Raw genomic sequence first — 26,479 nt, forward strand, 5'->3', positions numbered from 1 at the left:
GCAACATCAATTACCTAAACTCCCAACCACTCTGAGCTATCTTTAGGCTCAGAAAGAACTAGTTCTAATGACTAAACTAAGTCTCATAGACAGTACTGGTCTTTTTTACTGAGAAATGTTTGTAGTTTGAAGTATTCATTCACCATTTGTCTTAATTGATAGACCTTTTGATAAAAAATGCTGGAAGACAGAATTGCAGCATGAAAATCTCACGAACTTGATAGAAATATTTTTCCATTAGTGAGGACGCACATTTTTGTTATGATTTGGTGGATGGAGAGCTGAGTAACAGAGTATGAGCCAAAGCTATACTTTAGCTCTAAGGAGGATGGTTTATTTCTTTTTATAGCCACAGCTGTATAAAATCTTGCTTTCTGTTGCCACAGAAAAATGATTTCAGGATGCTTTGGAAACACTTCATTATAAAGAAGTGCAGCTGCAGAAGCAGAGAAGTAATGCTGCCTTCTCTCTTGGGAACAGGCGCCATGTAAGATGCATTCAGACACTGTGTCTCTGGAATGGTTTGTGCCTCCTTTTTGACACAGAGCAGAGATTGCATGTGTGTGACCAGAAACATGTGAATGCTGAACTGCACAGCTAAGGCAAATCTCAGCACTGAGCCACTTTGGCAGAACACAATAAAGATAATAGTTACTGTCAAGTCCTTCTGCTGGGGGATCATCACTCCACTTTCTCTTTCTTTTTTAGTGTTGCTGCCTGAACAATGATAAACCTAACCACGTTTCCCTTCCAAAAGGCCAGCAGGCTACCATAAAGGTTTATACCACAGTTTTACTATAAAAAATAGTAATTTCAAATCTACATTCACTGAACCATTCCATACTACAGAAGAAGCAAATATACACAGTCCATACTTTGAAAAATTCTCCACAAAGCTAAAATGCATCTTGATGTTGAACACTTTCCTAGAAGAGTCAATAAAGCTTTGCTGTAACACATACTTTTTTTGTATCTGTAAGAGGCCTCAGGGGAGCTGGTAAAGCCTGAAACTCAGGTTGAATCTCAATATCTTCTGGCTGTATGGGTGGTTTAGGCTTCTCTGACAAAAAGCAGTTGTCCATATCCACATGTTCATACTTCATGGAAGTGGTGAAATACAAAGGCCTGTGATTTAAAACCACCTATGTTTTAAGAGGTGAAATCCCAAATTCCAACATTTTCCAAGCACAAAGAGAACATTTTACAGGGTCTTTCACTAGTAATAGGAGAAAGGGAAGGAAGTGGCATGCCGGGACAAGAAGACTGAGAAGTAACAAATGATCTGTCCATAGTACAATATTAATAGACAAAATTATTGGAAAAATATTCTATCTATGAATGCAGATGGAACTATAGTAGAGAAAGTTGCATTTTGTGCAGCATCTCTATAGACATTAAAGACATTTTTAATACTATTTGGAAATGTAGCCGGCAATATTAATTTTCTGCCTGTTATTCATCAGTACCATGCTTGTCTTACATTAGAACTCAGGCAAATGGAGAATGTCATGCAAGAGATTACAAACTACAATTAATAATTACTATACAGGTTTTTCCAAAGCAGGGCAGTTACCCCTCTGACTTACTCCTTGTTAAAAATAAGATTGCTGATACAGCCATAGAAGGAGCCAGCCATTTTTAGCCCGAAGATGACCTCTTCTGCTGGAACGCCACCAGCATAGAAGTTAGAAATATTCATGGGGCTCATTTCTGCTGATGGACCAAGCCTCAGTTCTGCCGGGTTACTTTCATCCACCTGTACAGTTATGATCCTGAAAATTATAAAGTAGGGAAAACATTCAACAAATGCCTTAGACATTCATTTCCAAATGAAAAGCACTCCTTTCAGATTCAAAACTGTCCTGTTCTAGCAGTTTCCATCACTTTGATAATCCTTTCAATGATTTAAAATGAGAAGACCTCCTTCTTTAGATAATTTGTAAATTGTAGAGCTTTGTCAACTATCTTCCTAAATTATTTTGATAGCTGTGTTGTTGTTTTTTTCCATACCAGTAGTTTTTCCTCAGGTTTTTCCTTCCAAGATGTCTGGAGATTTTGAAAGCTTTTAACGACAGCTTCATCAGTGGCTGACTGCTATATACAATAACCATGTACACCAGAACACCTGCATTATCTGCAGAAAAACACAGCCCTGATTATTTCACCTAATGAGCTAACAAAAGCAGTTCCTCAGAGAGCACAGTGAACTAACAACATACAATAATTAAACAGGTAGTAGTGCTTGCAGTCACATGTACCTCTTATTCCGGATTAGGATGACAGAGTGTTCTTGTCCATCACTGTATGTTCCATTAGCAGACTGAAGAACTACTTTCCTAGTACTTGCTCTATCTCCAGCATTAACATGCACTGCAAGATGTCCATCAATCAGCATGACCGAAAAGAAGGGCTGTGGATTTAATCAGAGGATTAATTTTTAACCATAGCTCAATTTCCTGTCACTCATTCAGTATTTAAATAGAACATACTTTGGAAACTTTGTTGTAAACAAACTTTTTAATGAAACTCAACGACTTGTAGGCATTGTATTGGTACCTCCCAGAGCGTAAAGCCTTGTAACAGAAAAGGTGAAAGCTGGAAATTTCGTAGAATCATAGAATCGTCTAGGTTGGGAAAGACCTTCATGTTCATCAAGTCCAACCGTTAACCCAGGACTGCCAAGTCCACCACAAAACCATGTCCCTCAGCACTGCATCTGTGGGTTTTTTAAACACTTCCAGGAATGGTGATTCCACTGCTTCCCTGGGCAGTCTGTTCCAATGCTTGACAACCCTTTCACTGCAGAATTTTTTCCTAATATCCAACCTAAACCTCCCCTGGCATAACTGCAGGCCACTCCCTCTTGTTCTGTCTCTTGCTATCTGGGAGAAGAGACCGACCCCCACCTGCCTACATCCTCCTTTCAAGTAGTTGTAGAGAACAATAAGCTTCCCCCCAAGTCTCCTCCTCTCCAGACTAAACAACCCCAGTCCCCTCAGCTGCTGCTCATAAGACTTGTGCTCCAGACCCTTCACGAGCCCCATTGCCCTTCTCTGGACATGCTCCAGCATCTCTGTGTCTTTCTTGTAGTGAGGGGCCCAAAACTGAACCCAGTATTCGAGGTGCAGCCTCACCAGTGCCCAGTGCGGGGGGACAGTCACTTCGCTTGTCCTGCTGGCCACACTGTTTTGGATACAAGCCAGGATGTTATTGGCCTTCTTGGGCACCTGGGCACACTGCTGGTTCACGTTCAGCCAGCTGGAGTTTTTCAGGAGTGTTTTTATACCACCACCACCCTACTGCTCCCCTTAGAGGAAGATAAGGAGGGACAGGTATTCCTACTAAGACTTTGTCCTTGGATTCTACGAGCTCCAAAACAGTCCACCAGATACAAGAGAGAGGTTTATCTCAAATCTTTCAATAACTACTTCTGATTAACAGAAATGGAAAGTAATACTCTGTGTGCATTTCATGTGCAGTTTTCCTCCTTGTTGCAAAAGCATTCTGGGTCCTAGTAAGCATAATAGGTCTCTGCTAACTGATCCTTCACCTCTCCTCTGCTATAATGAATATCCTCTGTTCCCCACCTAGCTTCTGTACTTAGGCCTTCCTAAGCTGGATATTTTTTTCTTTCTCATTCTTTGCTAGTTACAGTCCTAAAAACTTGATATTGCAAAATAAAAATGGCAAAACCAAACCAAACCAAACCCTTTGTTTTCAGTACTTGCCAAATGTGCTTGTCTACGTCGTCGCTTTTCCAGTCCCCTGCTGAGCCCAGCAAGGATGATGCCACTGCTGTTCTTTGTAGCAAAAGTTGCCATCAGTTCTGACTCTGGGCTTAAGGATTTAGGTACCAACTCAATATATCCGTTGTTCAAGATATTCACACTACGAATAGGCTATTTTTGAGGAAGAGAAATAATTACTGACTTTGTCCTTACATAGCACCCAGTGAGACAAAAGAAAATAAAATTCAAGTATAGATCAGATGATAAAACTTTTCAAGACAAACCCATTTCAATTCATTATATTAATCACTAAAACCTTGCTATTTATTGTTCAACAACAATAAAAATCGGTCAGGTCACAAAACCTAAAAGTTTCGTACCTCCAATACACAGCCTTTTCTCACTCCATATGAATTTTTAAGCAAGTCGAATGTTGAACGGGATATTTCCAGGTTCTTGATGCATCCCACATACATTCTACTATTAAGACCTTTCCTGAAAAACAAAACAAGGCTTTATTTCCAAGGAGTAGCATTTGGAATCTCTTCAGTAAGAAAAAGAGATCTGTTTCAAAGAATGCAGTTGACCTAGTGTAAATTAAACGGGTTAATTTGGGTTTTACTCTTAGCAGATATTAATTCTGATCTTAAAAAGAGTCAGATAACATTGTCCTCAAACAGAAGCATACAAGTATGTAGTGCTGTGTTTCCAGGTCAGGTAATTTTCCAAAACTTTAAGGTGAATCTTCAGCTGAAATTTAATGGCTTTTTTGTGAGAGGGTAACTGTAGCTCTCTACTGCCTAGTAATTCTTTTTCATGTCTTAAGTCTGGAGGATGCCTAATTTGGTTCCAGGTTTAAGTCAGAGGAATCTAAGGCTGTCCTGCTGTAATCCCTTACAGGCTGCTATGCCAGCTAAGATTAACAAGTCTGCATCTCTGCAATAACTGCACAGAGACCAATATAGTCCTGGAATTCACCTTATTGTCAAGAGCATAAAGATAGTTTAATTAGATTTTCTTTTGCCATGTTCATCCTTTCCAAGCGAAGGCAGTGGAAGAAATTTGACTTTATAAGTTCAGCAGGGATGTGCAATACAAAACTAGAACCATGCTATAAAATATATATTTCTAATGATTTTTTGTTGATCTGTTCACAATTGTTTCTCCTCTGTTCCAAGTTTCAAAACTGAATTACAAGAATTCCTTTTTGAAGTAGAACTTTCATCCCGAAGTTCAGTTTTGTTCATAAATGCCAGCTGGAAAACACAAGGCTCACACAGGCAGAGATCAAAGGAGCACCATTCCAGGCAGCAGTGCTGAATGTTTCCCACATTCTGACACAAAGGGCAGGTGGCTACTGTGGCAGCTGCTGTCATGGAAGTCACCCATGGAGGGAAAAAACATAAGCTGATCTCTGATCTGAACTGCAGTGTTAGACCTACCAGTGAAAAGCACCATATTTAGAGTTTGAAGGCAAAGGACAGATAATTCTGTGGTACACATGGCCACAAACAAGACTTTAGACTTCATTGATTTTCACTAATTTTAGTGGAGATAGCAGAATTTGTTAAAGTCCTTCCCTCTACTTACAAGACTCCTAGCAAAGGGAGAAAAGCAAGAGGACACTTTACCTCATAGTCCTCGATCTTGGCAGCCCACCAATGAAGATTGGGTCCTTATCAGAGCGGTTCAGGTCTGAGGCAACCCCAGGAGATTCTCCTTGCTTGGTTTCTTTGTAATTAAGGTTATATGCATCTACGACTGCCAAAATTCCTGCAAAGAAAAAAAAAAAAGTAAAGATCTGGAGAAGGACACAAATACACATTCTGCCATTTTGGCAATCCAAATCTGGGGAAGTCTACAGGAAAAAAAATAATATGTATGTATACATATGTGTATAAATATATGTGTGTGTGTATACATATATGAGAATATGTTATAGCTATTAACACATATTATTTGTAATGTGTTACTTCCCAAGCATTGGCCCCAAAATACTGTTGTACTAGACACTGTTAAAACACAGAACAGAAAACATGATTACTGGTATACAGACTTGGACAAAGATCTTTCACCCTTTAAAGACTATGGATATGTTTTTGTCTGGCAGCTTCTGCCCTACCTGCTCTTTATAAGATGTGCCAAACCAAGCAAAAGATTTACGCTGCTGTCCTAGAAGCAAACTAACACAGGTGTGGCTACTAAAAAAACTGCATTGGAAGTGCAATTCTGGTGATTTAGTTGCAGTGATGTTCATTGTGGCTATCTTAGATATATGCATTTGTAAATGTGCAGACACTTGGCTTTTTCAATCTGCAGCCTACCTTGTTTCTTGTTCCGACTGAATGAAATTTTATACCACGTTCCGTTGTTGTAACGATTTTCTGTTGTAAGCGCAAGAGGTCCTGAACCTAGATCAACAGTCAGTCTCACTTTGCCATCAACAAGCTCAAGGGACAAGAAATCTCTCTGGGAAGAAAAAAAAAACAAAGAAACAAACGAACAGACTAAGTTCCTAGTTAAAAAAAAAAAATCTTCCAAAAGGATGTATCCTTGACAGGTCTGGGCTACCGTGTGAAAAAGGTTTGGTAACTCTTGTACCTAGACTACTTGTTAGGCCCAAGAGACTTTTCTTTGCTGTGTTTAGGAAAATTAAGTTACATGTACCTCGCAAGGATGTCTTTCAGTTTTGTTGTTATTCTTACTTAAAAGCATCATGAGGCTTGATTACTCAGCAGAGGAAGGTTTAAATAACAAATGTCACATTTGCTTTTTTTTGGATGAAGTTGAGGGTAATTTGATTTGACTGTTAGCATAACGATCAAACAATACAATATTCTTTCTGCAAGACGCAAAGAGCTTTTTTAAACAGTAAAAAACACTTTTTGAACTCTATTAAAAGTGCCCCCTCTGCATTGCAAAACTTAAGTCAGATATCATTGTCCAATGTATTCAGGCAGTGAGTACATAACAAAGCAAATGAATAATGCAGTGATTCTGAAACAACCCTACCTAAACAAAGCTTCATCCTCCTTCAGGAAAAGAAAACCACATAACATGACAATGAAGGTCTGGAGATGGGTCTAGGTTATATTGCTGTTTCAGGGAGTTTTATTTAATTTATTTAAGTTTACTGAATTCCCATCTTATGGATTTAAATCAATATGCCTATGCAATATTATAGTGTCCTTCAGCAAACTCAGTTCCAAAAGTTTTTACATTCTGCAAAGGTTCCTCCAATTGAACCAGTTCGTTTTTCCTATAATTTCTTTTTCTTGCCTTTAATTAAAAAAAATCATTAATTTTAGTCTAGAATTAAAACAAATTATGGAGAATTCTTTTCATTGCTTAATTTTGCCATTAATATATGTGAATATTTGCTCTAAAGAGTTATCTCTAGGATTCCTGTCTTTACTCCTTTGGTTTATATCACAGTGATACTCTATAATCACAGTGATAATCTATACAAACATAATAACTTGTTTTAATATGCATAAGCAAAAAATAACGCAAGAAACCAAGTGATCTAAATATCGTTTTTGACAGCTTAAGAATCTGATCCATTTTCTTACAGTGCCATTTGAAGCAAGATATAGAAGCAGCCCATTAGGTGAAAAGGTACTGAAAAATATTATTATCTGAGTCACTGTTGAGCGGAGTGCCTTCTCCACAATGGAGTATCCACTGCCATCAAAATGGAATGAAGTGTCTTCATCTTGTGGGCTATGAAATCAGAAAACAGAGTTTAAAATTTTAAGATAAATAATGAAGATTTGTATTTTTCCAGTAATTTTAATATAAAATACAAGAAAAGTTAGATCAGTTGGTGCAGCCCCTAGGGTGTATGACTAGAAAGTTTGGAAAGACTTGGATCTTGATGTTGTGAATAACTGAAGGATTCCAGCCAAAGGCCACTTTCACTATAGAATCTTACAATACATGATTTAGCCACAGCAAGATTGTATATGAGATAAAAAACGTTCTTCCTTGATGTATGAAAAAAACCAAAAAATTCTTAAGCAAAAAATAACTGGTACACTGTGCATCCTCTTATTTAAAACACGTCATCCGTATATCAAAATGCTTTGCATCATTGCACTTAAATGTTCTATTAGCCCCTTTTCCTGCAATAGACTTGTAAAAAATATCTCATACAATCAAGCAGCACCCTCTGCTGTTCAGACAAGAAAATTCCGCAAAAGGGAATATGGTCAAGTATATTTCTTTTCAATTCCTGAAACATAAAAATAGTACAGTCTGCAATCCCCTTTCACAACATTTACAAGAACGGTAGCAAGCTCAGTGGCTACAGTTTTGTGACAGGGTTTTTGTTTTGGTTTGTTTTTTTTATGAGTGCTTCACACTGCTTCTTATCCTAGAAAAAAATGAATTGTCTTGCTGGAAAATACTGGAAAGCAAACATTCCGAAATAGTTTGGTTCACTGGCAGTCCCTACTTTCAGTACACAAAACAGACCACAGCAATAGAACTCAACTAAGAGAGTGATTATTAAGTGATATAATTCCATACAATTAAATTATTTGACACCAGTGGCACATTTAGATTAGTATGTTCTGAACTGTAAGTTAATGATCAATTAAATGCTGCAATTTGTCTTGAGTTTGTTATTTTTAGCTGACACAGAAATATATATTACAGATGTAAGTTAGTCTAAATGTGTTACAAAAAAAAAGAGAGTGAGAAAAAATACCTTCCAAAACAGCCATTACACTTGCCCTCTCTTTCCATGTAGTTCCAAAGACCAATAGATTTGCCATTCAGGGATGCCTCTCCCATGCACCCTTTAAAATGGGTCACCTTAACAGCAGGCGATTTCTATGACAAGAAATACTTCATGAATACAATTAATGTTAAGCACTCTGAAAATTATGCAGCCAAATTTTTGTTTGGTGCATTCCTTGAACTTGAACTTTGTAAGATATAAATCGTAATAAAAGAAAAACATGTTTTAGCATAACTATTAACAATTAATCATAATAGATTAGATTTCTAGCAAATAGAAAAGCAAACCAACTATGTCCTTGACCTACTTACATGCCTCATGGCATGAAAGACCCATGGAAGATGGAAACAAAAAAAAAATGCATTGTGTAATGTCTATGCAACATGCATGCACACACAGCCTGTCCTGGTTAACACTTGATGCAAAAATTCCCAGAGAACATTTACTTCAGGATACTAGAACATCCTTATTGCATCTCCGCTTTATGTTCAGAGCACCTGAACATTTCTTGATGAAATAACCAATTCACGCAATTATTTCTATATGAAAAGTCTGTCTTAAACATAACAAATCTTACAGAATGCTCAACTCAGAATTTACCTTGATTTGTCCTCCAAGTCCTCCGATAAATACTAGGGTTGATTTGTTAACATCCAGTATGCTGGCTGTCCCTGGAGAGGTTGCAGATTTAGGTGAAGGTTTCTGATTGGAGTTCATTTCCTCTATGCTGATTGTACCTGTTTTTCCAAACCTGCCAAGTACAATACAAATACTAATAAATAGTTTTAGAAATCACCAAGCTTAATCAACACATGCTCTTGGATTCTCTTGTTAAGCACAAGAAAAATGTTGTCACTGGAAAACTCAGAAGATGGTTTGTGTACAACATTTATGCCATTCTCATTTTAATTACCTGGTTACATGTATTCTGTGCCATTTGTTGTTGTCAATTTGAAAATCAGGGTATTCCACTCTTGCTGATCCAGAGCCCAAATCCCAAAGAAGAGCTACCTTACCACGTCGCATCTCCACCGCAAGGAAGTCTGTCTGAAAAATAGCAGGGCTTACTCCAATGCATGGCATCAAACGTCTAGTTCCTGGTTTGTGTACTTTTAACATGTGACATTGAGAAAGTTCTTCCAGATGCATGTCCCTGCATCCCATAATGTGGGAGATGGATTTTAGCAAAATGAGGCCCAGTAAGTTAATAATTTTTACTTTTAATGAAACAAAAATACTCCGCTTATATACAAGTAGGTGAATGTTTTCTTTATAGATACAGAAAAACGTGATGTACACATACATCTAGACATAGAGAAAAACGCACTTCTGAGTGCATGTGAAGTGACCAACCAGTCTGTGAAAAAGTACTATCACATGACAGCATGCCACAAGGAGCTAATAGCTGTGCATTTATTAGGATTAGAGGGAATGAAGAGGAAGGCGATGTGGCAGGGAGCCATCACGCTCCTTTTCAAGTGAGTGGATGCAGCATGCTCATGAGGGCCAAATTCAAGTACCTTCTCTGTGATACCAGGCAAATCACTTTATATACTCCAACATGCTACATGAAAGCGTAACATAGAGTATTACACTCCATAAGGTTAACACACACCATGGGAAAAGGAAGGGGGAGTTTCATGACATGGTCAAGAAATAATGCTAAGGAATCAGGTGCTTTTATTTTCTACATTTGAGGATCCTTAGAATCATCTGAGACAAAAATATTCCCACCTCTAGTGAACACATTTGTCTGCAAGAGGCCTCACTTGGATACTTATTTGAAGGCAAGTAGGAAAAAAAAATATATGGTCATTTTAAACATTTGACTACAATCACCTTCAGTAAATATATGCCAGAAACATACCTTTCCATTGCTACCCAGGTAGAAAAGGAGGTTATCTGGTTCAGCAGTTTTCACATTGAGTGTTAAGGTGTTATAATTCATAGATGAAATTTGGGGTTGGTAGGCACGAATGCAATCTCTGTCTGCTGATACTGCAACTTTAATCTGAGGAGGAAAGGAGGAAATGGAATCTAAACAAGTCTCAGTGTACACAGTACATTCTTGTGGAATATATACTTCTGACCAACAAATGCAAGCCATTTGCTGAGATACTTTCAGGCAATCCAAGTATTGCTGCCTGGGTTAGATCTTATCAACCTCCTTGTTACCTATCACTTAACACAGAGATTCACAACTATAAAAGAATGAAATCTGTCACAATTCATTAATTCAATTAGGAGATTGGAAGCCAGTATATCAAACTATTCCAATACCACAGAAAATAATAATAAAGCTTGAGTTAGAACCCATATACCAGTAAAACCCACTGTAATAACATCAGAAAATCAAGACATACAAATTCAAAGCCTTTAAAAATAAAAAAAAGAGAAACAATTTCTAGTCTATGTTGAGAGAAAAAAAATACAAAATTTAAAAAAAAAATGTAAAAGGCAGACCGTCTGCAATAATTCTGGTAATTTCAAAGTTTTTTAACAGTTTATATGACTATTCAAAAAATACATTTGTGAATACAAGTTAAACTTTCTTAAGATCAAGTAGAGAAATTCCTGTTCCTGTTGTCATACTAACTCCTTTGAACACTCTATAGCATACTGATAGGACATTGATTCAGGCTAAATGCAGCCAAAATCCAAGCATCTTAGGGGTGTAATGACAGAAACCCCATTTTAATAACAGAAAAGCCTTAACTTCATCAACTTCATTAAATATGCTTGTAACAACTAAATACATAAAGCATATGTGTGCCTACGCACAGGGACACAGATGTATAGTTTCTCTCCTCCAGTAAAAGTTTAGAAAGCAACAGAACAAACTCTCAGAATTGGAAAAGGGGTTTTTGCCAATACTTCTTTCTTTTCACTCTGCCAGGAACTTCTGTTGTTTATGACATTTCAGAAAATACTACTCCCTCTTTTCTGCAGTGGATTCATTAAGGTTCAGTACACTGATAGAGAAGCAATAATAGTATAATCAAAGAGATGTGCAGAACAAACTGAAAGCTGTTTTATTTTTTAAAACAAAACCTCCTTAAACCTTACAATAGCATACCCATACTAAAGGCAAAGTAATTGAATATTCCCCTCATAGTTTAATGAGGTCCATAGTACAGCCGATTCACTGCTGTTGTCTTTAAGGGGGGGAGCAGAGATTTAAAACCAAACATATTGTTTGTCTTAAGGTAATCTGGATGTATTGCAGCTTCTTGCAAAGAGTCACATATGGACATGGCAGAGCATAGATGGCAAATTTATTGATAGGCTCAACACTCTTGCTAAAAAAATTCTGATACTTGGTGTTAAATGGGGGGACCCCACACCAATCTCTACAATAAACTCAGAAATTAACATCTTGTCCCAAAAAGAATGGCACCACTATCCCCTCACTTGCCTTCTCACCAAAATATCTCTGTGGTTGCTTTCTGACATACTGCATTTCATTATTTTTATAACAAACAAAAAGAAATAGTAAATAAATTTGTGCCTTGCTGTTCTGACAAACTCACAAACGCAATAAGAATCTTGACACTAAAACCATAAAATGTACCAACAGCCCTGCCAGTATGATTTTAGCATCAGTCAGTGCTCTTGGGCTTTAGTGTGACCCTGGAACAACCATGTATTTTGACAGTAAATTTTAGGTTCTATCTCAAAGAACTTCCCTGCTAAAAGTGAAAGTGAACCCAGTTAAGTCTGGGATGATGGAACTCACAGATGCTGCCTGCTTGCGGGCCTGACTGATGAGTTCTTTAATTTCAGACAGGTTTCTGTTCAGGTTCTCCTCCAGCATTTTCAAAGGTTTCAGCCTATCCAATAAAAGACTTGCTTGTGCTTCAACTTCTTTAACTTGTTTTTCAGCTGTGATTGCTGCCAAAATGTAAACAAAATGTTGAGGCAGGTTGAAAGAGAAATTCACCTTTTGTTGCTAAAATACTTAGCCAAGGTGGCCTGTTTCTGATCAGTTTGTGATCAACTTTAAACATCAGTAAGGGATATGCATACTTAAGGGTATCCCATGTGACTTCTCTAGAGGTCTTTTTAAAAGTTAGCACATTTTTATTATATTAGGAAGAAAATTTCAGTCCATCAGACTCATATTTAATCCTATTAAAATTGAATATTAGTACTGCTTCTGTAAGCAGTGACATTTCTAAAGAGTAACGAAGCAGCAAACTTACCAGCTTTTGATGAATCAGTTATAAGTTCACTAGTTTTTCTCAATGTGTCATTAACATGAGACAATGTAGAAGAAGTATTCAGCAGCTTTTGACTAAAATCCCCGAAGTGACTTAAACCCACCAGAGCACTGGTGTTTGCAGACACAGCCAGCTCTTTCACTTCAAGCATGTACTTCCTTGTATCTGAAACACAGTACCCAAGTTAAAAAAGTTCACAGCTTTCATACATACTTGTGAGTGAAAAATGCCTGGCTTCGTAACAATGCAGTTACAAACACAGTCAAAGCTCTAAAAGTGCTGTCAGTTCCATTTCTTTCATAGTAAGGGTTATAGTTTTGTTTGTATTCTTCAGGCTGAGGGGAACTCCAAACCAAGACCTACTGTGATCTAACTTTGCTTTAACTGTTGAATATTCCTAGCTTACAGAGTGCAAAGTTTGCCTTCTGTGAAATGGAGAGTACCATGAGGCTGATACAACTCCTCTTGCCCAGTTATTAAGTTGGAAAATGGCCACAGCTATGGTCCTGAACAAAAAACATGCTAAACGTTCCCAAGCTGGTGATACAAATATGGGTATAACCACAGATGTAGTTACATTTGTTGATAGGCACGCACACAGAGGTATATAACAATAAAATATATTACACACATATAAATAATTAGATCTGCAGTAATTTTAACTTGAAACTAAGCTTGTCAGTTTAGATTTTCAAGTCTTTTGATCAAAAGACTTGATTAAGCCAAGTTCTGAATTCTAGGACAAATTACTTACTTTTCATGGCCAGCTCTGAATACAATACAGATACAGAATGCAGTGATGAGGAACTTGATTCTGCCTATCCCAATAGGAAGATTTTATATGAATAAATCAGGCTCATAGTGTTTAAGCTCCAGGCATGAGTGTTGGTACCCAGAGTCACTAGTCTGAGACTTTTGAATGATACAGAAAGCTAGTGAGGCAGGCCTATTACACCCTTTGCTTTGGGCTGCAATCACTTCGTGAGTACACCGTTCCCAATCAGCCTGTCCCTTACACCCCCTCTGTTCCCAGAATAGTGGGAAGATGCTGCAGCTGGCACAAAAGGCCTGATTTAGACCTGAAGGGATCCTTCTTCACCAGCAGTACTGTATAGAGAGGGCAATGCCACCACAAGTCTCTGCCCAGGGGGGAAAAAAAAAAAAAAAGAAAAGAAAGAAAAAAAAAAAAAAAAAAGAGAAAACTCCAAGAATGTTAACAGCAAAACTGAAATTAAACAATGACAAGCTGTGAGTTAAGGATGACAGTCCTATGGTTTTGATAATGCCTTAATTTTCAATATGTAGCTTTACGTTAGATAGCATCCTGCAACTAATATGAAGCGTAACTTTATCACTAATACCACCCTTCAGTGTGAGTTAAGAGCCAGAGCTGTAAGACAGGTATTTTAAAGCTTTGGACTTAGTATTCCAATCTGGACATACAGTACAACCTAACAACCCTGACAGGAGGTCTTTATGAGTGTTCTTCTACCTTAAAAAAGAACATTATTAAGGTTTGCAAAGTATTTCAGACCCTCTTATCCACAACTCCAAAGACATTTTCTCTTAGCAGTTTCCATGAATTGTAGGTCTTGCCTTTATCCAAAATAGTGACTTTTTCTTTAAAGGGAATTCTTTTGTTTTGAAAAAGCACAGAAGAATGCTTTAATTGGTTAAATGAAATCAGCGTTTACAAGAAGAAAACATTTAGATGCACGTGATAAGATTCACAGCACAGCATAAACAAATTTGAAACAAGCTATCAAAAGCAAGCAGAACCTCACAGTTCCATATATAAGTTTCTCTTCACATGGAATTAAATATATTAGGACTTCACTCTCTTCTCATGAGTTGTAATTATATTGCTTTCAGAGCAACTCCTGATTTATTTACGCAGTGTGAAATAGAAATCAGACTACAGACCTTATGTGATAACCCAGTTATGTTTTCATCCGCCTACTAAAAAAAATTGGAAAATATTCCTTGTAAGGGAAGAGGCTAAATGAGTCTCCAGTATAGTTTATTACCAGGTCTCTGCAGTCAGACAATGAACAGGATTGTATTATGATTGCACTTGACGCTTCTGTAATAAGGAGAATGCCAATATAAATTTCACTTACCATTAGGCAATGCTCTTAGTTTCAGCAGGGAATCATTAAGCTGGTTGACAATTTTATGAGTACTTTCCTGAATCTTTTCTACCTTTTTGTTCAACCCATTCAATCCAAATAAAAGGCCTGTTGGAAGAAATAACTGTGATTTTTCTATGCATAAACAAATGCTATACAACCCACACAAATTCTCTGTATAGGCATAGCAAGCATTCACTTATTTAATCAATGGAATTTTTTTTGCTTTTTTCAACAGAAGGAGCATTTTACAAATAGGAATGCAAAATGAATGCACAGATAAGCTCCTGTGGGCACTGTGCCATTCAAAATTATCCTTTCTGGCCAATTCCATCAAGCAGAATTGGTAGAAGCATAGTTGAGAAAAGGCTTTAAATTAAAACGATTCCACGATTGTGAATCTAAGAACTCTTAAAATTTTTATGATGTTTTTCACTTTTTGTAATATCTGACAAGAGCAAAAAAAGTACTTTTCTTTTATATATTTGTGACCTGTTTGCAGAATCCTCTCACTAGAAATAAAAATACATAGAACAGAAGGAACAAAAAAAGGATGCATTCTGTCCATTTGAATTGCATAAAAAGTATACATATTTGTAAAGCCATTGATATTAAAAGCAAAGACTATTTTAGAGTTACAGTTTATCTCTGTGAAACATTCACTTTCTGTCCAATTTTGTCCAATGTTTCCCTTAGGGCCAGCCTCTGCTCCTACACAAAGTCTGCATTCTAAATGCTTTTGAATTTCCATGGCACAGACTTCAGTGCCTTGCTGGTATCTTTGGAGTAATTAAAAAACAAAAGGACTTTGGAATTTCTAGAGGGACTGTGAGCCAAAAGACAATTTATACAGACAAAAAAAGCTCAGCTTGTCACTGTATTTCAGCTGTGTAGAAAGAGCAAGTAAAAATTATTATAGTTTAAATATGTCATCCTACATATTTGTGTAATCCATGATTTATTAGATAAAATTCAATGAATGGATTTCTTCAAGAATTATGTTTTTCCTTTTTCTACTGCACAATCTCTAATGGTTTAATTAATAAAATTCGGAAAAATAGCCATTTAAAAAAAGCCTTGCTTGGAGGTAAGTGAGGTATTACAGGGAAGACCGATTTTTTACATGTTTACAGAGAAAAACTGTATTCTTACCCAAAAAAGTAAAATACTACATGACTCCATAACACATTAATTTTAACTGTATGAAAATATGTATAAGAATCATATATAGTAATATGAGATATTTTACCTTAGCCTACGCTCATTTAAAAAAAACATGAAAAAAACCCCACATTGGGGAAAAAAAACCCACTCACAGAACAGGATATAGAAAAAGAAACAGAAGCAGAAATGTGAACTCTAAAGAACTGACCATCACTTTTCTTCTTCAGATTTTTAGCTTCATTCTGAAATTTAGAGCTAAGCAGTAGAGTTTCTTTTCCAAGAAGACTGAGAGAATCCTCTGGCTGAAAAACAGGTATCAGTTGCCACTTATGAAAAACAGAAATTCAATTAAAAGCATTTAAGTGTCTGTGGATGTCTATTTCCAGTTACTGAACATTCTTGGTTGTTTATGAGAAATTCTACTTATTACTTTATTAAGCATCAATTAAAAAAATATACAAGCTGCCATCACTTGTCCAAGAATGTGACATTGAATCTCTTTGTGAATTAGTGAAAAAAGGTGACTGCGATTCAAAACCTAACAAATTCTAGTTTAAACACTGTTACTGATTCAGTGTTGCTTTTTGAAACATCAGTAATTCTAGTTCCAGGCTTAAGACAAAAATCCCAGCAGTGAGCACTTTAAAGTGAGGTATCACAAGCTCCCAGTCTTGAAGTGTTCCTTTGATCCATTTCTCTAACTGGAAAATCCAGAAAAGTACCTTGAAGGGTTCATGCTGTACAAAGCTTTAATAAGACACAGACAGTGCTATAAAATAACATACAAGCTGACAAAACAATGCCAATTATTTTGATTGCTGACACATATTTGTTTCTCCAGGCATAACGTGTGTGACACTTGTAAAACATAGCCTATTCCTCCCTACAATCAGGAAAAGCAGAAAAAAATAAAAGGGGGGGAAATAAAATAATATGATAGTAGTAAGGTCAGCCTGGTAATTCATACGGTCTTCTTAATCTACTGTTTCAATAACAACCCAATAATCTTGCAAGGCAGATGTACGGCAGATGAGACATAAATACGCATTTGGTTATGAAATGTCCTTGACTAAGCAAAATAGTTGTAATTGGGAACAGCTAGATTGAAATGGAAGATGGATAGGTCAAATGAGATATCTGAATAATTCCAAAGGTGGAAGAGAGTGCCAGAGGTTTGGGAACTTAAGTTCTACATGAATGCATGTCAGATGACCGATACAGAATCAAGTTCAGTCCAGCTAACCATGTATTGGACATTAAAAAAAAAAAAAATTAAAAAAAAGAGCTAAATGGCACTGTGGCAGAGTGAAAAGCAAGGTAAACAGAACATGAAATCTGGTACCATTAGTACCTTAGAGTACAGATTCAGGATACTGTATATACTAGTTGGTAGGACAGGCTGCCATACATGCGTCCATCAAGAAGACTCACATTTCAGCAAGTGTAAAAATAATTAGAAGAAATATTCCAAAATGAGAAAGGGAAAGACATTAATTAAAATACTAATATTGATACTTACTAAATCCAAGGGGCCATTCATAAGTCTAGATGCATCATCTGCCAAACTCTCTGTTCTTTCAATCACACTTCTAACACTGGAGTGGGCGTAGACAGCAGCGGTTGTGTTCAGAGTCACATTTCTTACTTTAAAGAGGCCACTAAATAGAGAATTAAAAAGTAATTCTGTTTTCATGAGAATATCTTAATCAAGTACGAAGTTCCATATCTTCAGTTACAACATGCACATCTTTCTAGAATACTTGATGCACTCTGAAAAAATGAGCACACCTTGTCGTATGTTGTGTGAGGGGCTTTAAGTTCATTGTTATGAACTAAAAAAAATCTGTTCAAAGATGGTTTAAACCTATTTTATTCTACTTTGTACTTTGTTCCTTGTTATTCTGGTTTGCTCCTTTTCATCTATTTTTTTTTTCTATTTTGTTCCTTTTTGTTTATGGTCAATTTTTCAATTTAGTTGCTCAGTGTTATTCAGAGCAAAATTTCCTGTTCTGAAACTTAAATATGTAAGTTTTCCAGTCTGATTTGATCTAACTTTTAACACATATCTACTGACTTTAAAAGACAAAACAGCAAGAATCCTAGAAGGATTCCTGGGATAGAAGATTAATTTCCATTGAATTAACAGGGATGACTTCCCAACTTTCAAATTCTAGGAGTGCATTTGAGATGGCAACACACTTGTTTCTGCAAGATGTTTTGAAAGCAACAATAATGGAGGCATAGTAGGAATAGCTTCTTGATGAGATTCAGAGATATATTGTCAAGAAGTACTCATAAACAGACAAGAAGCTTTTCAAACCATACCGTGATATACTCGCTGGACATTTAATAATTCCTTAGTTACTGTGTAAGTCAGCCATATGAAATGTGAGACTAGTCAACCCCCTCCATATCATTTAATAAAGGAACACTGCACTAAAAGTAAAGAGCACTTGAAATGGGGAATAAAAATTGATCATAGACTTATAGAATAGTTTGGGTTGGAAGGGACCTTTAAAGATCATCTAATCCAACAACACTGTCATGGGCACAGAATTCCTTTAGAGGATTAAGCTACTACCTATTTAAATTAATTCTGACACTACCGTAGATCTTTCCCAATTTTGTATTTCTTGAGTTTATCACCTCTCTAGTGCATCTGCAAGTCTTTGGAACTGAGTGGCGTGGTCCTCGGCTCTGTATACCAGGTCAAGCACTCCTCTCACAGACATCTGCATCACCAGCTCATCCACGTGGTGTCGCAATTTGGTGCTCCATAGGACTAACCCATCCTGGTGGACTTCCAGGTTCTGCACAACGAAATGTTTTCCTCTTTTTTTTTTTTTCAATACCAAAACATACCTGTTAGTATCAAAGAGGATGTTCAAACTTAAGAACTTACAGATGTAGAGTTCTTTACATCTTGGGCAAGAGCAGCAGCAGCATTCACTAGGTCCTTCCCTTCTTTAATGAGCATGCCTGAGACTTCTTCAGCTTTCTTTATATGTAGCTTTTTGTCCTATAGCATAAATCATGTGTTTTACAGTAGTCTGTAAAGTCAGCTAGTGCAGATGAGTTCACATAACACACAATCATTTTTTGATTTTCAAGCAGTGGTCTGGTTTCCTTTGAGTTTCTAAGGTATCATATATATTAACATGTTTAAACATGTACAATTCTATTAAAGTCTAAAAAGCAGCTTTCAAGCACAATTTCATATTCAATATTTCTTATGCAACAGCACTGATTGTCCAGTCTTACATTTAACTCTGCCAGGTTGCTAGAGATAAGAGGAAACAAGCGATTGGTCTCATTGATGTTAGCGAGCGCCTCATTCACCAAGTCCTGGGCATCCTGCAGTCCGCTGTTGTGCTTTGATAAGAGCTGGTTTGCATCATTTTTTAGTTCAGCAAGCTCCTGCGGGGGTTTAAGATACTCTTTCTGAACCTGGATCAACAAATTTTCTGCAGCTCTGACAAAGAGAGGAACCATAAAATAAACAAACAGTGAAGGATAAACTTAGGCATAGATTTCTTGAGGAGAAAATGGGGTCATGTGAAATTAATTAAAATGCACCTTCTTACAAAAGTCTACAATTTTTCCTACAATAGCACAGATACACATGGTAACTTAGTTACTCAACTAACAAAAAGATGACTGCTTGGGGGAGAGGGCAAAAATACAGTTCATAAACTTTGTAGGTGGTGACTAGAGGGGAAAGATGTTAGTATAAATCACATTTGCTTAGACTTAATTTGGGACATCCCCCACATCAAAATCTCTGTGAAACATTCCTCTGGGACTGCTCTATATCTTAATTGTAGTGATTCATATTTTGAATGTAGGATCAAAACACCAGTTATGAGGACTGACACAAGTAACCAGAACTGAAAGACATATACCCAAGAGTCCTGAAAAGTTTAGATATCAAATGAAAATAAATAGCCTCATTAAAATGAACACTGAAATGAGCAATCTCTTATCTTTTTTTAATCAGTAACAGGCATTATCTGGGAAATATCACATACTCCCAATTCTGTCAGCTGTTAATAGCTTCAGCTGTTCTATTTGGGAGTATTTGCATCCTCATTTGAACACTTTCCAATACAGAAGGAATTAAAATGAAAATGATCCTGAAAGTCTATTTCCTTTTTTCTCTTCATTTCAGTACATACACTGCACACTGCAGCTCCTGTAATGATACTCGCACATAAATGTTTGTCCCTTTTAATCTGATTTCAAATCATATAGATCTTTAGCCAAAGCAAAAAAAAACATAGTTTATTTCACAATTATACATAGCAAAACACATTCCATCTTTCTTTTTGAATAGCAGATGTGCATTTGCATGTACTTTCTAAATCTACTAACTCAGAGTTCTTATACCCAGAAGCCACAGCCTTAAAGAAGTTAAAAGAACAAAAGTATTTCACACGACAGTAATGGCTTCCATTTTAGTGTAAAGTAAAAAAGTTATATTCTAAATTGTTCTGGAATTTTGCTTTACATGGCAAATGTGTGGAGACCTAAAGTTATGAATGTTGCTTGCAATGTCCACTGTGAACCCTGTGGTAACTTCTGCTCTCTGAAAAATGGACTGGCAAGCCGTGTATTTAAATCACGTATGAATTTACAGCTGCATTGCATGATAAATTCTGCAGACCAAACAATCTTATAAATCTTACTAACTCTCTTCTTCAATCTGTCAAAGGACATTTATCAGAGAACTTTCAGAAATTTCAACAGAGCCTATAATTGAAAAAGTTAATTTACAAATATAACCTTATATAACAGTGAAAAGGCTGATGTTGAAAGTCAGAACATTCTGCTGCTATGCAACAGGACATTTTAAGACATTTTTGTAAGTGCAAAAAAAGCTACTTGAAGATCTTCATAAATATAGAATAAAAGGTGCATTTCTAGTCCATTTTCATGTCCATTTAGCTTCAATACAATTTAATATTCACCACAAGGACAAGCACAGGAGTCTGTTGAACAAAATCAGACATGCTACAACACAAATATCCTATTGTGCCTAATCCAAAACACTTAATAAAGAAATTGAAATTCTCAGAAATATTCCACTCTGGCCTAAAACTTTGTTGCCTTAAAGCCAATGTTAACATCCTTACAGCTTTTGGTGGGCTAGAGCAATATTTAGTATTTCTGAAGCTGGAACAAATATTTTGCTGACTGTTGGAACAGTCAATGTTTCATATTGCCAAGTCTTGCAATAAGCACTACTAATGAATATAAAAGCCATTTTAAAGTAGCCTTTGACTGGGAACAAATCAAGACAACAAAATACAATCCTAAACAGCGGCTCAGAATGCTGGAACAAATGCCTTGGTTTCATTTGCAAATCTATGTGATACATAGTTCAGTTACAGTAAACTGTCATGTCCTTCAGCAGACCTAACACATCCTGGTCTTGCAATTGACTGAGACAGTTCTATGACATTTCCTAGCCAAAACCAACAAGAAGATGTGTATTAGGGCCAGATCTGAAACAAACTGAAATCAGTGTGTCTTTTCACTTATTGCAAGGGAATTTTGTATCACATCCAAATGAACAGGCTTTGGCTGTATTAGTATCACATGGAATGCCCAAGTATCTTCAAATCACATAACTCCAAATTCAGAGTTCATATAGCTCTACTTGGGCTAGTTATCCATCACACTGCCTCTTATTAAGGCACAATTTTCTCCAAATATGTCTCCAAAAAGCAGTATTGCTAATAAAGTTTTCAGTAGAACACGCTTACTTTAGGACTCGGGTAGCATCATTGTGCTGTTGAACAAAACCTCTCTTGCGCAATGCATCCAAAAGGGCAGAAATATCATCTTGCAGGCTCTGAGATGTAGCATTTGACAGCGGGAGATCCAGCCCCAGCGTTTCATTTAGTGACATAGCAACTTCAGCAAGCACTAAGTAGGAGAGTAAAAAATTCAGTCATATCACTAAAAAAAAAAAAGAATATACGTGAAGCCCCTGTGCAGCACTTTCCACGTAAGTATTTCTTTAAGGGTTGTGAAGTAAATACCCTCTAAATTCTGTAAAGAAGTGGAAATGTCTTAAAAGCAGGATACCTTTGATAGTTGTATGTACTGTGTCAATAAATCCAGTCAGTTCTTGACTTTTATTCCTGGTTTCCTGAGTCATTCTGTTAAGCTGCCGAGCTTTTTTCAAAAATCTAGATGACTAGAATAAAATCAGAGAAAATCTTTGACTTCTCCTAAACCACTGATTAATTCATTACACATTTGTCTATGCTTTTTACACTTTTTCCCAATATTGTGAATACTTTGTGAGAGGAAACAGTAGGTTTTGATAAGGTAGACCTAGCTGATTCATAAATCTCTGATGCTTCCATGCTTCCAGATGCCTTAATTACGTTGCAAGTTCCAGCTCCTGATGTCAGTGAAGTATTGTGTTGTGTTATCAATTATTTTCATAATCAAGAAGATCATAATTACCAAAGCTGTTTCTTTAACAAAGTAAACGTTAATTTTTTTTTAATTTTCTTTTTTTTTTTTCCTTAGCTACAACTAATGTATCTTAAGAAAATCACTCTTCTGGATACATCACTATTAGCAATAACACCACTGTTAGCACAAGCACCTACGTAATTACATATACACGGTCAGAAAATTATAGGTCAGCAAATGAGGTCTAATGGGTGAAGTACCATCGCCAATTTTCTACCTACAGATTTTCTTGTGTAAAATTTAATAAAGAATACAAACTTTGTCTATTTTTCATGTGGATTTTCAACAGATTTATTTATGCTGACATCATTTTAAACACAATACTATAGATATCAAAGACTTCTTGGTGAATATTCAGCTATGACATAATTTTGAATAAGCTCCACATGTTAAAACATGCCAGAAGAACCTCCCTTTCTGCAGTTTTAGCACCTTATATGATCACAGTACAAAAAGCTTCTGAACTTTAACAGAAACCACGTAAATCTCCTGCACAATACCATAAACCACTGTCATTTGCAGAAGAATTCCACAGACCAATTAATCCCCCTCCTCAGAAAGACTACAGAATGGACTGAATTCTTTTATTGAATTCTATAGATTTAAAATAATTTCTAAACAGCTCTGTGGCATTTATGTACCATGCTATGAAATCTCAAAGGATTTCTCCAGAAAGGCTAAGAATAAAGAAGCCGACACCTACTTCTTCATGCAGCTGATCAATTCCTCCTGATAAACTCAGAAGACTTTCTTTTGCTGTAGCTAGTGAGTAAGCTGGGTCTTCTCTAGGAACTATAGACCCCTATAAGAAATAAGAAGAAACAGCACACTGGAATTTAAAGGCTTCATTGTGTGTCCAGAAAAATTCTGGGAAGAAAAGAATTATGCACACTATTTAAATTATTTATGTTTTAAATTACTGATTTGCAAAGCACATAAAATGGCATAAAGTAATGACATACATACAGTTCACACAACCAAGTGTGTCATTTCTTTAAATACGGAATACAAGGATCCAGCTATGTCATACTTTTCATCAAGTAATAAGAAAGCATAATTTCTACTTTCCTGATTCTCAGTTTTGCTACAGTCTGAGCTGCCCAAATAAGCTGCTTTGAGAAGTTCCAAGGTCCACCAAATTAAATGCTTCCACCCAGTCCCAGCTGGTACTTTTTCAGCAGCTGGTCCTGTCAAAACATCTGCATCTAGGGTATGTATGTGAGGATGACCCTGAAGAGCTCTGTGCTTCCATGTCAAAACCCAGTGCGCAGCACTCAGGAGTTCAGGATTTTGGCCCTACAGACACAACAAGGTAAAACAAGCAGCCCTGCGGATCCTCTCACCAGTATGAGAGACTAATAGGCTGCGTTTGGCTTCAAGGTCACCTCAGAACCCCTCTATATGGCAATAAATAGGCCATTGTACCCAAGTGTATCATATCTGATACAATCAAGGCCTGCCACAGAATACCACTTTCCTAAAGATGCAAAAAAATTTAAGGCATCTCTTACAAAGAGACCAACCTTGGAAAAGGTTATTTTTAGATTTCAGATGTTTCAGAGCCAACCATTGTAAATATTGTAAGTACCATTTTGCCCAACTTTTTAAACAATTAATACACAGGATTATCCAACTGCCTTATGTCAAATGGAAATTTCCAAGTCTTTTCCTCAGCAAAAGGAAGAAACAAGTAAAAGACAAACAGAAGCTGAAGCTCTTGAGCCTTCTGAGATAAAGCACAGCATGGTTTCTTTAAAAGCCCAGTTCAAAAGCCCAGAATGGGAGAGCAAGTATGTCTAGGTATGTCAGGAGGAGTAAAACAGGAGGCTTTAACTAGAAAAACAGAACTCCTGAAGTCCTCAGATGGACTGAAGATGCAGAAGCAATGAGAAGTAGTTGATCTGATTTGGTAACTTTCCCATTATTGAAAGACCCGCACCTAATACACAGAAAAGAGGAAATACTTGATTTCCTGAGTCACCAGAATGAGGCAAAGACAGACAGTGTAGGGGGACAGCCCTTCAGGGAAGGTCTGTAATACGCATAAATAAAGTTAGGGATTTTCTGGCTTCCACCTACAGTTACTTTGGTAGAAGGCAAAAGGCAAAGTAATCTTTGATTAGCCAGAAAGAGGGTAATACTTGCTTGCAGAGAAAAATTACAAGACTACCAACTTACACTCAAGATTAAGTTGTTAAAGAATATTGTGGCCTTACATAAACAGAAATGACATCATAGTCACCAGAGGATTTATATCAGTTTTTGCATCCTACTTCCAAGAGAGTGACAGCTGACATCGATTTGATTTTAATATAAAAAAATGTATGTACTAAAGAAGAAACTTAAACTGTTTTTATTTTTACATAAGATTTGACTTTGTGTTATAATAAAGTGATAAATAAAACCTACATATTGAATAATGTTTATAGTCCCAGAAGATGACACTCCTATACAAACACAAAACAATTGCAGAAAGCAAGTCTGTTCTATCCTTAAATTACGACAATAATTCAGTACGTTTATGCCTTATGACATAAAAGAGAAGCATAACTGAAGCTTTATAACTAAAAGGTTAGCAACCAAAACTAAAGGATAATAGTATCTCTGCTGAAGCATAAACATGTAATTTAATCAAGTTTGCCTCTAGATACTGTAATTATTAACATTTTGAAGTAGATTGATTGGAATTCAGTCTGCCTTGCATCCTAAATAGAAGACATTTTAATTCAAATTCTTAATTTGCCGAATTCAGCAGCACAAGAAGGGTCATGTTATTTTGTTTTTGTGATACGGTGGAATACAAAGAAGATGGCTTCATTTCTTAGAGCTTGCCTTATTGCTCAGCAGACTCTTTATCAATAAATGTTCTTAATTTTAGTGGTCACGAAGTAGGGAGGATTCTGTTTATCTCTGGCCTTGTGCAGAGACCACATGAACTTAAGCCTCAGCAAAATTAATGGCATTCTAGAACCACAAAACATGGTATTTTGTGCTTTGTTTAAGGGGGAGAGGAGCTGGAAGGAAGGTTTGCCACAAGGAGCCCGAAGGTGTCCAACACTGAAACATTCTACCTGGCTTTTGCGTCCTGAGGTGGAGGACAGAGTAAGGCACTTGGACTGCCACACAACCAAAAGGAGAGCAAACTGCTGCATCTCAGACACCCTGGCTAATGAAGAAGCAACCTACGACTCTAGGGGAGGACTCTAGGGCAACAAGTCTCCAGATCTATGCCTTGGCAGCTCTTTAGCAAAGGGACCAAAAGGGAAAAGACCTGGCTTGTTGTTTCTATTTCACTACTGAAAATTATTTCCCTTGCTTTCAGTAGGTCTGGGCCAGTCTTAGTGATGCACGTAATACGGGTGAAGCACATTCCATAATCATAATGCTGGCTGAAAATTATATTCATCCATTTATTTAAATGCCAGTACAGCAAATGAAAAGAAAGAAATACAGACAGCTAAATAAGTTAAGGTATATTTTTCTATATCAAACATAATGGTCTTAGTCTGGTGTCATTTACCCATAAACATATTACTCAAGTCATGAACTTCAGGAGCGCTTCTGTTAAATTACTGGCACACATGAGTGACTGCAAGTTTTGCTTTAAAGATGTGACTAAGTATTTCTACTCTGTGCATTTATTTTACCTTCAGATGTTTTGTTGCATTCTCCAACTCTGACAATATTCCATAGGGCACACGGGCAACACCGGTGAGATTAATTGAAAGTATGGCCTTGTTGAGATTATCCAAATTGTTTAACAAAACTCCTGTGCAGTTGTCATCACAAGCTAAACAAATGATTTTAAGAGAAGGAAGCAAAATTAGTATTAAAAAGAAACCACCAAATACTAAAATTTATTTTGTTTTACAAAGTATGTGTCTTCACCTTTTGAGTTAAGAGTGATTAAGTATAATAATCTTGAGTATACAGATTCATAGTATTGCCCTCCCCTTCGTGCCCCAAGAGTGGATCTATTCCAAATATACTTCCCTTAGGTTAGCA

At 36.7% G+C, this 26,479-nt stretch overlaps 1 protein-coding gene across 5 annotated transcripts in view; it reads right to left on the reverse strand.

The window, feature by feature from the left end:
• Nucleotides 1-26,479, reverse strand: part of LAMA1 (laminin subunit alpha 1) — a 108,465-nt gene that overhangs the window by 10,575 nt on the left and 71,411 nt on the right. For all 5 annotated transcript variants that reach the window (XM_080378954.1, XM_080378953.1, XM_080378952.1 and 2 more), the window contains 24 exons: nucleotides 26,122-26,264; nucleotides 23,178-23,276; nucleotides 22,076-22,187; nucleotides 21,751-21,913; nucleotides 19,247-19,457; nucleotides 18,888-19,004; nucleotides 18,632-18,795; nucleotides 17,505-17,643; nucleotides 16,194-16,287; nucleotides 14,813-14,929; nucleotides 12,675-12,857; nucleotides 12,209-12,363; nucleotides 10,340-10,483; nucleotides 9,386-9,519; nucleotides 9,073-9,223; nucleotides 8,440-8,564; nucleotides 7,301-7,451; nucleotides 6,053-6,197; nucleotides 5,360-5,501; nucleotides 4,109-4,223; nucleotides 3,729-3,899; nucleotides 2,259-2,410; nucleotides 1,587-1,772; nucleotides 963-1,125 (listed from right to left, as the gene is read on the reverse strand). In XM_080378954.1, the coding sequence (XP_080235080.1) occupies nucleotides 963-1,125; nucleotides 1,587-1,772; nucleotides 2,259-2,410; nucleotides 3,729-3,899; nucleotides 4,109-4,223; nucleotides 5,360-5,501; nucleotides 6,053-6,197; nucleotides 7,301-7,451; nucleotides 8,440-8,564; nucleotides 9,073-9,223; nucleotides 9,386-9,519; nucleotides 10,340-10,483; nucleotides 12,209-12,363; nucleotides 12,675-12,857; nucleotides 14,813-14,929; nucleotides 16,194-16,287; nucleotides 17,505-17,643; nucleotides 18,632-18,795; nucleotides 18,888-19,004; nucleotides 19,247-19,457; nucleotides 21,751-21,913; nucleotides 22,076-22,187; nucleotides 23,178-23,276; nucleotides 26,122-26,264 (3,476 nt within the window). The remainder of the gene's footprint in view (nucleotides 1-962; nucleotides 1,126-1,586; nucleotides 1,773-2,258; nucleotides 2,411-3,728; nucleotides 3,900-4,108; nucleotides 4,224-5,359; nucleotides 5,502-6,052; nucleotides 6,198-7,300; nucleotides 7,452-8,439; nucleotides 8,565-9,072; nucleotides 9,224-9,385; nucleotides 9,520-10,339; nucleotides 10,484-12,208; nucleotides 12,364-12,674; nucleotides 12,858-14,812; nucleotides 14,930-16,193; nucleotides 16,288-17,504; nucleotides 17,644-18,631; nucleotides 18,796-18,887; nucleotides 19,005-19,246; nucleotides 19,458-21,750; nucleotides 21,914-22,075; nucleotides 22,188-23,177; nucleotides 23,277-26,121; nucleotides 26,265-26,479) is intronic.

Source organism: Falco punctatus (genome assembly GCF_963210335.1).
Source record: "Falco punctatus genome assembly, chromosome: 3".
NCBI lineage: Eukaryota > Metazoa > Chordata > Aves > Falconiformes > Falconidae > Falco > Falco punctatus.